At 39.9% G+C, this 13,464-nt stretch overlaps 1 protein-coding gene across 1 annotated transcript in view; it reads right to left on the reverse strand.

Moving 5' to 3' along the window:
- Positions 1-3,763: 3,763 nt before the first annotated feature.
- dnah6 (dynein, axonemal, heavy chain 6) overlaps positions 3,764-13,464 on the reverse strand; it is a 52,326-nt gene continuing 42,625 nt past the window's right edge. Inside the window, 14 exon segments of the mRNA XM_054604338.1 lie at positions 3,764-3,951; positions 4,191-4,413; positions 5,429-5,580; positions 5,811-5,883; positions 6,773-6,958; positions 7,724-7,851; positions 8,046-8,175; positions 8,422-8,543; positions 8,712-8,831; positions 11,308-11,446; positions 11,600-11,746; positions 12,544-12,632; positions 12,991-13,151; positions 13,260-13,450. Coding sequence (XP_054460313.1) covers positions 3,848-3,951; positions 4,191-4,413; positions 5,429-5,580; positions 5,811-5,883; positions 6,773-6,958; positions 7,724-7,851; positions 8,046-8,175; positions 8,422-8,543; positions 8,712-8,831; positions 11,308-11,446; positions 11,600-11,746; positions 12,544-12,632; positions 12,991-13,151; positions 13,260-13,450 — 1,965 coding nt within the window. The 3' untranslated portion in view covers positions 3,764-3,847.

Here is a 13,464-nt window from a genome sequence, read left to right on the forward strand (position 1 = left end):
AGGGATCCAATCTCCCTACTGATATTAGTTAGGATGTTAAGCAGCTCATGCACACACAGAAACACGCGTGCGCGCACACACACTCACCAAATGCTTCTCAGCAGAGTGATGACATGTTCAAATTGGTCATATCTAATCTCAGGCATTACAACGCACACACAGACAGCTGTTGATTGCTGAAATTGTACCACACTGTATCACACCATGCAAACACAAACACACACACACACACACACACACGCACACGCACACGCACAAACCTTCCATTTGACAACAGACCGAGTGGGCGCTGGGCGGCTGTGGCTCAGTGGAGAGCAGGGTCGTCCTCCAATCAGAGGATCGGCGGTTCGATCCCTGGCTCCGGCAGTCCATGACGGTGTGTCCTTGGGCAAGACACTTAACCCCAAATTGCTCCTGCAGGCTGTTCCTGTGGTGTATGTATGTGTATGAATGTTAGTTAGGGTTCTGATGTGCAGGTGGCACCTTGCATGGTAGCCCCTGTCATCAGTGTATGAATGGGTGTGAATGGGTGATTGATTGGTAATGTCAAAGCACTTTGAGTGGTCGGAAGACTAGAAAAGCGCTATACAAGTACAATCAATTACAGTGTCCCCAGTACATCCCTCCCAGTAGACTGTCTCAGAGCTTTTTCTGGTCCTGAGACCCTGGGGGGGTTGAGTTATGCAATCCTGGTGAATATTGTTTGCTCTGTTTGGTGGCACTGTTGGCGCTATTTCAGCTGGAACAGATCACCACGGACTTTGTGCAGTTAGTGTCATTTTAAAACGACACCCCTGCCGCTTCTGTGAGATCTATATTGGAGGTCGCTTTGTAGAATAATTGCCTGCACGCACACACCCTTCTGGTCTTCAGGTGGGGACTCTAGTTTAGACGGAGCCTGAACATGTGCGACCCCCTTACGTATATTGCAAGTCATACTGCTGGTCCTACATGGTCAATACAACATACCATTGTTTAACTTCGTCATATATGTGTTATTTTGAAGGGCCAGTGTTTAGTATTTGGATACATCTAGTGGTGAGTTTGCTGATTGCTATCAACTGAAACTCCTTCCTTGAGCCAAGAGTGTGGTAGAACTACAGTGGCAGACGAGAAAAAAGCAAATAGCCCTTTCTAGAGCCAGTGTTTAGTTTGTCAGTTCTGGGCTACAGTAGATGTGCAACATATTAAAATCTGTAAAGAGCGCTCACACTTCTAATTTAACAAAAATACAACAGTTCCCTTTTTTCAGTTGATTATACGCTATAAAAAACATCCTTATTAATATTCTGGGAACTGATCCCCTAAATGGTACACACTGGGTGTTTAAAGGACCTTCTAGGGACAGGCATTGGGAATTAGCAGTAGCTATAAAAGCTGTGACACACTGTATTGAATAATTTGTTTTTAATAATTTTCTATGTGTATTGTATTTGTCTCAGTCAAATGAAAACAAAATTATATGAAACTCTGGTGATTCAGCGTTGTCATTTAGCTCCTCGTTCTGAATACAGAACTTCAATATGTGTCTGAATAATCATGACTAATTAGACCAGGACCCATATGCTCTAGTGCGTCAAGTCTTGAAACACTGAAAAACTGGAAAATGACTATCAGTCCATGCAATGATACATCAGGAGGCCATTATTTTGAGGGAAAAAACAAAACAAATGAAGACATTTTAGGAGCAGCTGGTTATGAGATGTTAGTTATTGTAAAAACAACAGTTAAACAAACTGGTTGCTCGCTGTACTGGAGTCTCTGCTCATTGTCTTTATGCTGAGACATGCTAACATGCTGCTGGCTGTAGCTTTGTATTAGACGCGGTAGTGGTATTATCACTGCTGTGGTTGAACTGAATTAAATCAATGGCTTTGAATAGCCTAAAAAACTGTTGTCAACATCCTTAAAGCAAATTATAAATCACTCCAGTGAGAGCACAAGGCTGACCCAGTGTCAATCGGTGCTTTTACTCCCTACAAACATGTCGATTAGTTGTCAAATATTCATGTAACAGCTGTCCTGAGAGCTTTTTTTTATGAACTATGTTTGCTTTATGTCTGAATCTCACTCTATAATTTTTTTCCCTTCTCCCTCTTGTTTTCCTCCCTTAAAAAATAACACTTCTATCTTCTTTGGACTAATCTTTTGCAAACATCAGCCGTGTCCCCTTGCCTTTGATTTAATCCACAGAGGGGGGTGTGTGTGTGTGTGTGTGTGTGTGTGTGTGTGTTTGTGATGATAAAACATTGTTAATCTGGTTTCAGAATGACCGGGGTATATAATCTCCCCCTCCGACACTTTACCAAACAGCAGTGGGCTCACAGCACATTCACTGTTATTTATGATGCATTTTCTTGGCTGAGGAATGATCAGAAGAAATAAAAAGTTTTTTTTAGTGCCGAAATTTACTCTCAGGGGCAGCAAGTACAATTTGTCCGTTTTCACTATCCGTTTATGAAGGTGAGATTAATAAATAGAAAGGTTTCACCTCTGAACTAACATGTCCTGATGATGCCCCCAAAAGCCAGACAACTCATCACCATTTACAGCTTAATGGAAGCCTTTGTTAGATCCAAACCCTGCACAAAATCAGACAGATTAGGTCAGTCTAATTATGAAAGTACATTGTGGTCTGTACAGGTGGGATCGTGAAGGACAGAGGTACAGATAGTGGGAAAGTGAGGGTGAATGATGAACAGAGAAAGAGAGAGTATACATATATATATATATAGGCTCTGGTAAACTAACTGAATGATGCACAACCTTATATGATCAATATTCTTTATTTTACTCAACTATGTGTGGGCTTTTTAGGGCAGAATTAGTAAAACAGCATTTTGTGTGAAGCGTATGGCAAATTTAAACTCTGTTGCAAAACTGTGCAGTAAATACTATAATAGGCGGTCAGGTGTATTGTGATATAAAATATCTATCATCTGTTCCCATGCTTTTAAAGTTTTATTCTCTCCAGAGCATCATATTTATAATTTTTTGTGCTGCGATTCCCCAGGTTGATGTTAATGAAGTGTTTAAGTCCACCCATTACTTACTGCTTGGCTTTACCGGAGCAGTAAAGGCTGGAGGAGGCAATGTGTGTGGGACAGAGACAGAGATTGAGTGTCTCTGCATCCTGCCCCAGTCCTGCAGTGGGTGTACTTAATGTGTTTGAAAAGCCATATTTTATGTGTATTCACTGCATGCCCTAAGTGACACAAATAGGCTGCTGCTGATGTGTGTGGGGGTTGTGGTGGAAACATTTCCTCATTTGATGATCATCACTCCTTCTGTCTAAACTGACCCTGCTTTTCTATTCCCTGTTTTGTTATATTTTCTTGAGAACCATTAACATCTATGTGTCTGGCCACACATCTCTGTTCATCCATCTACTGTATCTACACTGCCTCCATCCCTCCATCTTTTCTCACCCTAAGGCTACATGTGTACTGTAAAGTAAGCACATTCATCCAATGAGTAACTACACAGCATGAATGGAGCTCCTCCTGTATGGGATTTCTACTATATGTTGTTTACACCGAATGTCTCATCTTCTGATCTGGACATACTCCAAAGCTCTCATTAAGTGTAAGCAGGATTAGACTTTGTTGCTGCATATAACTGATATTAATCTACACGGATACACAAGTGTATGAAGGAAACAGATAGATCAGTCAGGGCTAGCTGGGAAGTGTGTATTACACTGTATTTGAAGTCAGTGCACTTACAGCATAAATTGTATCAGAAAAAAACTTTAGAAATAATTCCACAAAAAGCTTCAGTTTTAATTCAAGGCATAAGTAAACGTTTAGGTCACATTTTAAATTCCTTTTTGTCCTTGAATAAATACTTATTCATCCAACTGGCACAGCAGAGCAGAGGCTTTTGATATCCAATAGTCGCTGGGTCGATTGGAGGGAAGCATTACCGTCACAACAAAATTAGTTGAGTGACCTGGATGGAAACAGAAATGAAGGGTGAAGGAAAAAGTAAAATCAAATTAGCGATCCCTACGTTGCTTGAATGGTAAAAGAGATTCTGGACACCAAAATGAATAAGGTGCCCTTGAACAAAACAATAGAATCCTCTCTGCTCATTTAGTAAAAAATGTAAAATGTATCAGCTAAATGCCAAAAATGTAAGAACATGAAGAGCAATCTAAATGGGAGTCCCTGTGTTGAGCCTGTATATACCTGTGGTGGACAGAGTCCCAGCTCTGGCTGAGGTCTTGTACAGAGGAGCGTGGTAGAGGTCAGGCTCAGGCTCATAATTCTGCTGAGGCTCGAAGTGCACCACAGGCAGCATGGCGTTCATTACTCGAGGCAACGCATCCTCAATCACCATGCTGTCGTTGTCCCAGCGACTGGAATCCATGAACATGCCGTGCACGAGCACACCGTTTTCTGTCTCCGGTAACTGTGGTATGCACAAATGAGATGGCACAGTGGTGAGTGAAAGATATACATTCAGGGTCATCAATCATTGTAATGCTTTGCTGCCTCTTGTGTCGAACGATAAATGGTTCAACAGGAACTTAAGTACGTGCTGACTAATTCTTGCCTGGTCTCGGTGACTTCCTTGGGTCTCCGCTTGTTGCTTTGTAAACTTTGATTTTTGATAGGAAAATTTAGCAAATCCAAATTTGAGCTTGGAACAAATCTGAAGACTAATTTAAATATCGCCCTCCCAAAAAAATCTATAGTGACTAATTCGACTTTTTTGGGATCTAGAAAAGACAGAATCACTGGGTAAAGGTAGTAAATCTCAGACTTTTACGTCAACATTCGGTTGTCTCTGCTCTGGGACAAGACAACCCATCCACTCCCTGCAAAAACTTGTGTATAACTGTCCAAAACATTTAAGGACAACCATCAGTAAAGAAATTGCACTTTTAATTTAGCTGTGTTTAGTACAAAAAAGACAAAAAAGCTTGGTGGCGAAAAAGAACAAATGTTGGGGAAATGGCTGATGGAGGGACATGAACAACCGAAATGTGAATTTAAGGAAATGTGCAAACTTTAGCCGAGCTGTGTGCAGTACAACCTCAACCAAAAATAATACTCTTACCAGAATACACCAATATAGTGTTGTTGTTGCTACCGACCAGTTTTCTTTTAGTATTATTTGTTATTCACAAAGACTAGTTGTCTACTGCCCTGATATTAGCCTCAGCAATCATTGTTAAAAAAACAATTTTTCTGTTTTTTGAGGGCATTTTTTGGCTTGATTAGATAGCCACTACTTAAAGAGATGACAGGAAATAAGGGGACCACAACATGGGGAAGGCATGCAAAAGTTTTCCAAGCTGGATGAAGACTGGGTGCACCAGGACACCTCATGTTTGAAATAATCTTACGGAGACAAATACAACCAAAGATCAATCGGAATCCCTAAACATCACTTCCCAACAATAAACCCCCCTGTCCAGTACCTCATCATCCATGTCCAGTTTAGTGTTGTTAGGCAGAGTGCTTAGAGCCTCACAGACTGCTACCTGGTCTCGGTACACTGGCACCATGTTGAAGCGGAAGTTGAGTTCATCAATGGGCAAATTGTAGTGCCTGGCATGATTCTGAAGCACCCCTACGGGCAGAGGGGAGCACGCAAGATACATTTCATAATGTTCTTTTGAAAGATCTAACTCATGTAAATAGCAACAAATGAGAATATGGTTGAGCAGTTAAAAACTAAAAATATAATTTTATATGAAAGAATAGTTAAAGTTATCACTATATTCTAGCAGCTTTGAAATCTCCCTTACCGCTGTGGTTAATTAAAAACAGGGAAGATATTTTGGTGTTGCAATTATTTACCCGTAAGAAAGCCTTGAGGAAAGAAGAATCCCGAGATCCAGAAAGATTTGGGCTGACCACGTGTCATCCAAGTCTAGCGAGAAAAATTGTAATTAAAAGTGTGTCTCTATGAATCATTCTGTTATGTGTTTTGTTTAACAGGGCAGGGCGCATTGCGAGCATCCTGTTATTAATGGGTTCTGACAGTGACTCAAATTAGGCTGGCAGTGAAGTGGATTCTCTCCTCTGAGGTGGTGAACATGTGCAGTCTGACTCAGCGGCTACCCACAGCTTCAGAAACTAATGCAACTGTCCCCCATTTGTCCCCTTTGTGTGTATGTCTGTGAGTGAACTGTAGTTATTGTGCAACACACATGTTCCGACCAGTCTCACGGAAGAGCAGTTCAAGTCAGGGGAGATGAACCAAACGCTGAAAGAGGGTGTACAGAGAGAGAGAGAGAGAGAGAGACTGAGAGAGAGAGAGAGAGAGAGAAAGAGAGAGAGATGGAGAGAGAGAGAGAGAGAGAGAGATGGTATGTGCCTCAGGAAAGAATGCAATCAGTGTTTTCAATTTGATGGAAAAACACACACAGACACACATAATCAAACACACCAAAAACACATTTGTATGCCAAGCAAGCAACGCAAGCACGTACACACACACACACACACACACACACACACACACACACACACACACACACACACACACACACACACACACACACACACACACACACACACCAGTATGCAGGGTGAGATTTCTATGTGATGTCAGTGTGTGTGATTCAGTGATACAGAGACTTGAATTAGAAGAAGTAAGTGAATCCTGCTATCAAATTTCATCCCATGTTTTCACTAATCTCTGATAAATCTAATAACATTTCCGTTGTCTTTATTAAAACAAATGGCTTTAAACAACATTTTAATACAACTCAACTTTAGCAATTGCATAAGACACAAATGTGTGTGTGTTTCCAAACCTGGATAAAGGAGGTCCTTAAAGCCAGGTCTCTGACCCAGGATGCCAGGGGTTTGAGAGAAGGGTAGGCAGAGTTTGTCCAGTGGGTGGGAACATGGTTGTTCAGGAAGCTTGTGTATATGCGGTCCATCTCTTCTGACATCACCACCAGACCTGCTATGGCCTTCTTCAGAGTGATAAGAGACATCTGGGAAACCCAAAAATCATACATCACAATGAGGTCGTGTAAAGGACAATGAAGATCTGAAAAAAAAAGTTGTTTATATATCTATATAGATATATATCAGCATCAGCATCATGTTGTTCTTACAACAATTAGTTACATTCAGAAAGTGAGGAAAATCATATCAGTACTTGGTATCGGCAAGTACCCAAATGTAAGTACTTGTACTTTGCCTAAAAACAGGTGAAACAAAATGTCCTTGCCAGGATAATTATTATAATTTACATTCTTTTTTTAATCATCTGTAATACCAGGTGAAAAAGGTTGGCTGTTAATTTTTTCTCTAAATAGGACTAAAATCATTCATGGTTTCTTCAAGGTGAGTTTCAATTTACATAACTTGCTAACACACTATCAATGTATCTTGTATTTAGAGTGCATGGAGAATTAAAAGTCACCTGGAAGAAAACATAAATGAAATGAGTATAACAACAACAAACTAAATAAAAAATGATCCAGAACTAAACAAAAATCACATGCCACAACTGTTTTGCTGGAATCTTTTTTCCCACCCGGCAAAACTTGTTTTGACCTGTTCAGAGGTCATAAACACTGGATAGAAAACAATATAGATCCTTCTCAGAAAATTGATGACCAGATTTTCTTTTCAATTGCCTCTCAGGGCATTTGTATTTTGCTAATGGATTCAGGAACAATTCTTCTTGATAGATATGGCAAACATTTCTGGAGGAGGAGGGCGTGTGTTTATAGGAGCTAGCAGGGAGTCACCTTGATCACTCCAAGCAGGTGGTTGAATCGGTCTGTCTCTTGGCCCAACACAGTCGTCAGTGAGTTAAGGCGCCCGTTTTCATCCCGGACATACAGAATTTCAACCGCCTCATCCATGTCCAGACAATCTGCACGTACAGGTGGACAAGCAAGGAGACAAAACGATAACACAAACATAGACAGGCAGGCAGACAGACAACATGGAAAAACTCTGCGTTAGATAAGGAGAATATAACAATACATATTCTCAGCAAATACACAAAGTATAGTGGTTCTTTGCATGTGTACCACATGAGTGTCATGTGCGTTTTTGTGTGTGTACCTGGTAGCTTGGCTAGGATGGATTCAGCCAGTTCACAGACTATGTCATCGTTACTTTTAGCTCCATGTTGGGCTGATGAGCGAGGATTTACATCAAGTATGGTGCTGATTAGAGTCATGGTTTCCTGACGCTGTAGAGGCAAATACATAATACACACACATGAAAACATAACTGATATGTCACAGTTGCACTCTTATGCCCTCTGAATAGAAATTATTTTCTACTTTTTATACACTATAAGCAGATCCAAATTATATCATGCATCGGCCAATAATTGATAACATTCACTGGTTAAAATGAGCTATTCAACACATTACTTTCTGCATAAGAAACAAACAAAATGCTCTTTCTATAAGATAATGCTATTGTTCCTCACCTGGAAGGCCAGGTTGGCATTCTCATGCATGCCAAAGACCTCAGGATCATCTATGATTGGAAGACTCTCAATATATTTCTTATATTGCTCTAGTTCCTCTATATCTGGGGCATAGTAGATACCTTAAACACACAAGTGATAAAACCATCAATCCAAAGACAACAAACAGTATTTGAGTATGCACAGAGACAACACCAGCTATATTGAATTCCATTATGTTAAGTGTTCATTTTTTGTCCATGCCCTGAATGTTAACAAAGAAAAAGGAAGAGCCCAAGTTAAAAAAATACCTGAGGAGGAGAAGGCGTAGCCAGGCTCCAGGGTTTGAGGCGAGAAGAAGCCTTTGAGGATCGTCCTGAGGCAGCGCTGGTCCCAAGCATCCGTCACTCTGCCCCCATATGTGATTTCACCTGTGTAGACGAGCACAAGGACCACATCATGTTATCAGTCTCCATCAGTGATATTTGCATGTGCTATTGCACAAGTACATTAAGGGCGTTTCCTTCTATTTGGCAAATAGTCCATTAATTAATCATGGTGCCTTTTGGGCGAAACATGAATTAAACCAATCAGAGTGTCATCTACCATTCCCTGGAAATATTTGTGTATTTGCAGTTGGTAACAATCCTAAGCATTTACCACTGGAATCTAATTCCACAAATAGTAAAACTAATAATATTAGTGTTGTCTAATCTTCATCTGCAACTATGCAAAAATTCTGCGTTCAAACTGAATCAAAAGACGTGAAAAAAAGCAAAAAAAAAAGCATTCCAATGTCGATTTAGAATTTCAATGTTTACGTTACGATGCTTCAAATTGGTCATTTTTATTAGTAGCATTTTTCTTGAGACGGCCAAGTGTATTGTTTCTTTTGTTTGTACTGCTCTTCTGCCTCCTCCTCAGCTGGGCAGGTTCACACGGCACCTTTTAATGCATCTTGATCAGCTGTCTACCTCCAACCAACATCTAACAAGGCCAAAGTACCCATTATCTGTACAGACACCACAGGCATTTGAAAAGTAGGTTGAATCAAATAACATACTCAGAAAGCTGGGAATTGTTTGGTCATAAGGCGTATACACCCTATTTATTTATTGTTATGAAATTGAGAATAAAAACTTTGAAAACTTGCAGCTTTAAACCCCCCTGGATTTTAAAATTCTACAAACAAGCATGGTGACCTACTCAATGGTTTACCAAGCAGAGGTATCAAACAATCAGTGTAATTTAGATAAAGTGATGCATTGGATTCTGATTGATTTATTAAGGTAATGGTTATGATGACAGTTGAATGGGCTAATTGAGAAATTGGATGAGATTTAAATCTGCTTCTGATGTGGAAAAAATGACACAAGATAGAAACTTAGGTGTCTGTTAAGATCAATCTACATATAAGACAAAGACAAAATATGTATGTCTTACTGTTTCACATATGGAAAAGATAGAGATGGTAGAGAAGAGAAATACAGAGAGCACAACAGAGGCAATGGCCAGTCCACATAGGACACATTTAGCTGACAAGCCACTCAAAGAGTTTAAACACACAAATATAAAAAAAAAACCTTTCACTCACACAATGATTTAAAGAGACTTAATGATAGACAAACCATTGCCAAGTCTCAGTAGTGTCTCCAGCTCCTTGACTTTCAATGTAAGAATGCACAGAGAGGCAAAAACGTGTGGCTAGTAAGGAAAGATAGACAAGAAGGAAAGAATAGTGACAAATAGCCATGCAGAGTAAATAATACCAAAAATTAAGAATGAAAAAAGTAAGATGAAATTATATTTAACACTAACAATCCAACGCTTAAAATCCATACTTTCCGGAAGACACAGTTATGTAAGAAAGTAAGGAAGGGAGTGAATAATGCAGGTGTGGTAAAGCTGGCAGAGATTTTGTTTTTTGCACAATAGTGGAACTGTTCCTTCTTTGAGAGGTAACGCAATATCATGCTTGGTTGGAGCCCAAATTCTTTCCCACAAAGAATGTGTAGCTCTAGCACACAAGGACTGTTAGAATTAAGGATTAAGCTAATAACACAGTAGTGTGATACCAACAATGAGAGACATCAATTTGTGGTACGCTCCACTGAGACTGAACCCAGTACAAAATCATTTGAAGGTGTAATTGAAAACCAGATTAGGAAAACAAATTCAATTTAGCGATATGATGAATAATTGTTAATGAAAGGGATCCCCGCCTCTTCTTTATAATAATTTAAAGACGTCTGGTATGAAGGTCCAGGACAGAGAATATTAAATCAACAAAATTAAATGAAATTTAAATTTAATTTCTGTCAATATATATGGATGTTGTTTGTTGTGCTGTAGAATTATGGTAGTATTATGTCAGAGTGTTTCTAATATTGATTCTACCACCGTTGATTTAAATGGTGTGTACGCTCCCATATACCATGATAGGTGCTTGGATTTGTGAAAGATATCAGAACACAGGACTTCACAACCATACCATTTGGACTCCTTTTTTTCTGCTGTGCTTGACATATAAAAATTGTTTTTGCTGTCCATGGATCTGTTCTTTTAATTTTTTACATAAACAAAAAGCCAAGGGGAATAGAAGAATGAATGTTCACTGAGTAAGAGTTGAACAAACATGGGGTCGCAGCTGCAGGACGGAACTGTGTCACAGAACTGCCCTGCTTTGTAAAAACAGCAAACTTTTTGCCTTCCACATTTCACACAATGCTGGAAATGTCATGTGCTTTACACATTGCACTATACAATGTTGTATTTTCAGAACCAAATAAATGCACACACAATCCCTTATACATAAACATGTGCTTTACTGTAAATGCATGTTTTTACGCATTGAGATTGACTTGCATGCAAATAACCACATTTATTCCTGTGTGAAAGCTTCCCTACCAGTGATGTAGATGAGAGCGTCCCAAGGGATTGCGCCGTCTTTGCAGTAGAGGTTGAGGTTGAGCAGAGCACACTCCCTGTCACTGTCACTAAACTCATAGCGGATGTTCCAGCCCAGAGGACCAAACTTCTTCCGCTCCTAAGACACATGCAAAACAAGACACAAATAAGGACATTTGTAGAAGCACAGGCACAAACCCAAGCAACAACAGAATGCAAGAAAGTAAAACATGTACAGGCACACAAGCTGTAACGATCAATCATGTTTCAGGTGTGTGAAACAGTGTGTAACCTGAATGATTGCATGAAAAAAGCAAATTCCAAAGATGATCTTCCTCCACTGGCGTCCCAGAACGTGGTCTTCAAAGAAATTGCTGGAGATATCTGTGAAGGCCCTTCGTATGTTGGCTCGAAGGCCTTTAGGAGGTTCATTAGTCACCTGGCAACAACAACACAGAGACACACACAGGGTTCAATGGCTGTGACAGAGAAAACCAAATTGAGTTCTGCTTGGACGCTCAAAAATTCTGGGGCCTTGCTTGGGTCAATCTAATCCTTCAGGTTGTGCCAGCAGGTTATAAAAATATGAGGACACAGTGACCTTGACCACCAAAATCTAATAATTTCTTAATTGTGTCCAAGTAGACGTTTGGGTATTCCTTTAATTACATTTTACTATCACACAGTCTGGCATTACCTACACGGTTTAAACTGATGTTGTGACACTTCCTTTTATGGAATGAGTATCAGTTCAGCCTTCTGTTCAACAAATTACAAAGCATGCAAAATGTCACATAACTTTCCAGTTAAATGAATGCCAATCACATCCAATTATCCTTTTTTACTTATTCCAGACGTTCTCTTATCCAAGCAGACACAACTACAAAGTCATTATTGAATGCTTTAGAACTTTCGTAATGAATGACCTTCTTTCAATCTATTATCTCTAGAATACACAGCCGTATTGAAATGTAATATTGATAGCCCTTTGTACAGATTCAATATGTGCATAATCAACTGTAAGTTTCCAACAGAATTCTAAGAAGTTAAACTTAGTAAATCTATTTAGAATATTTATTTTCAAGGTATGAGGGTGTGAATGGAAGTGAATCTTTCTTAATCATGGGGACATTAGTCCTGAAGAGCAATATTTGACATTCAATCTTTAAATTAAATTAAGTAAACCAATGTGAAATAATCGAGTGGCAGAGTGTGTGTGTGAGTGTGTGTGTTCACCTTGACAGAGTTCTGAAGAACTGTAACAGGAAATACTTTGGTAGGCATGGAACTGAGAAACAAACGGAAGTTCTCGTCGATTGATGTGTCTGCACAAGAACAGAAGGAAATTCACAGCCATAAACAAAAGAAAAAATACTTAGTGAGTGTTACTTTGACTACACAGAGTAACAGTATTGAATCTTTTCACAAAATAAAACAATCATTGAGTCCCGGTATGCTCTGCTATGTTGTGTGCTTGTGTTTTCTGTATTTACTTGGTGTTTTTCTTTTCAAGTTGAAGTGAGCTGGGCTTTCAGTCAGCATGCATTAGACAGGAGCAACAGTGCAAAATGTAATCACAAATGGGTCACTTCTGAAATAGGTGTCACGCTGCTCTGCCCTTGTGTGATTGTGTTCACAATTAAATGGTTTAAGTGTTTCAACCCTGTTTCAATATGGCAATACCAGGCTCAGTGAATGTCTTGATGAGCTCCTCCATGGCTAACATCCAGGAGACAGCCAGATGACAGTTCTGCAGGAAGACCCATTTGCCACTCTTCATTGCTGCAAGGATCATCTTCTCTGCTATTGGCCCCTGGCCTTGACCTAATGAGATGGACTCAACCCTGAAAGACAGAGATCCATGTGATCATTTGTAAAAAAACATCCAGGTTGTGGGCTGTTTCTGTCACAACCGCCTAACCTTATATCATGTCTATCTTTTTATTTTTTACCTGTCAAGACAACCTCTCTCTTTTGCAAAGCGCTGGAAGGCACCCATAGGGTCAGATCCTGTGCTCAGAATGAAGACAAGGGGTGTGGAAGGGGACATGTCATTGTAGAGGTTTGCCAGGTCTACTGGAGGGTTCTCCACAAACTGCTTCCCTAGACTGACAATCACAAACTCTGTTGCTGCAAACACCACCTGGACAAGACGGG

Source organism: Anoplopoma fimbria, chromosome 9, assembly GCF_027596085.1.
Source record: "Anoplopoma fimbria isolate UVic2021 breed Golden Eagle Sablefish chromosome 9, Afim_UVic_2022, whole genome shotgun sequence".
Taxonomy (NCBI): Eukaryota; Metazoa; Chordata; class Actinopteri; order Perciformes; family Anoplopomatidae; genus Anoplopoma; species Anoplopoma fimbria.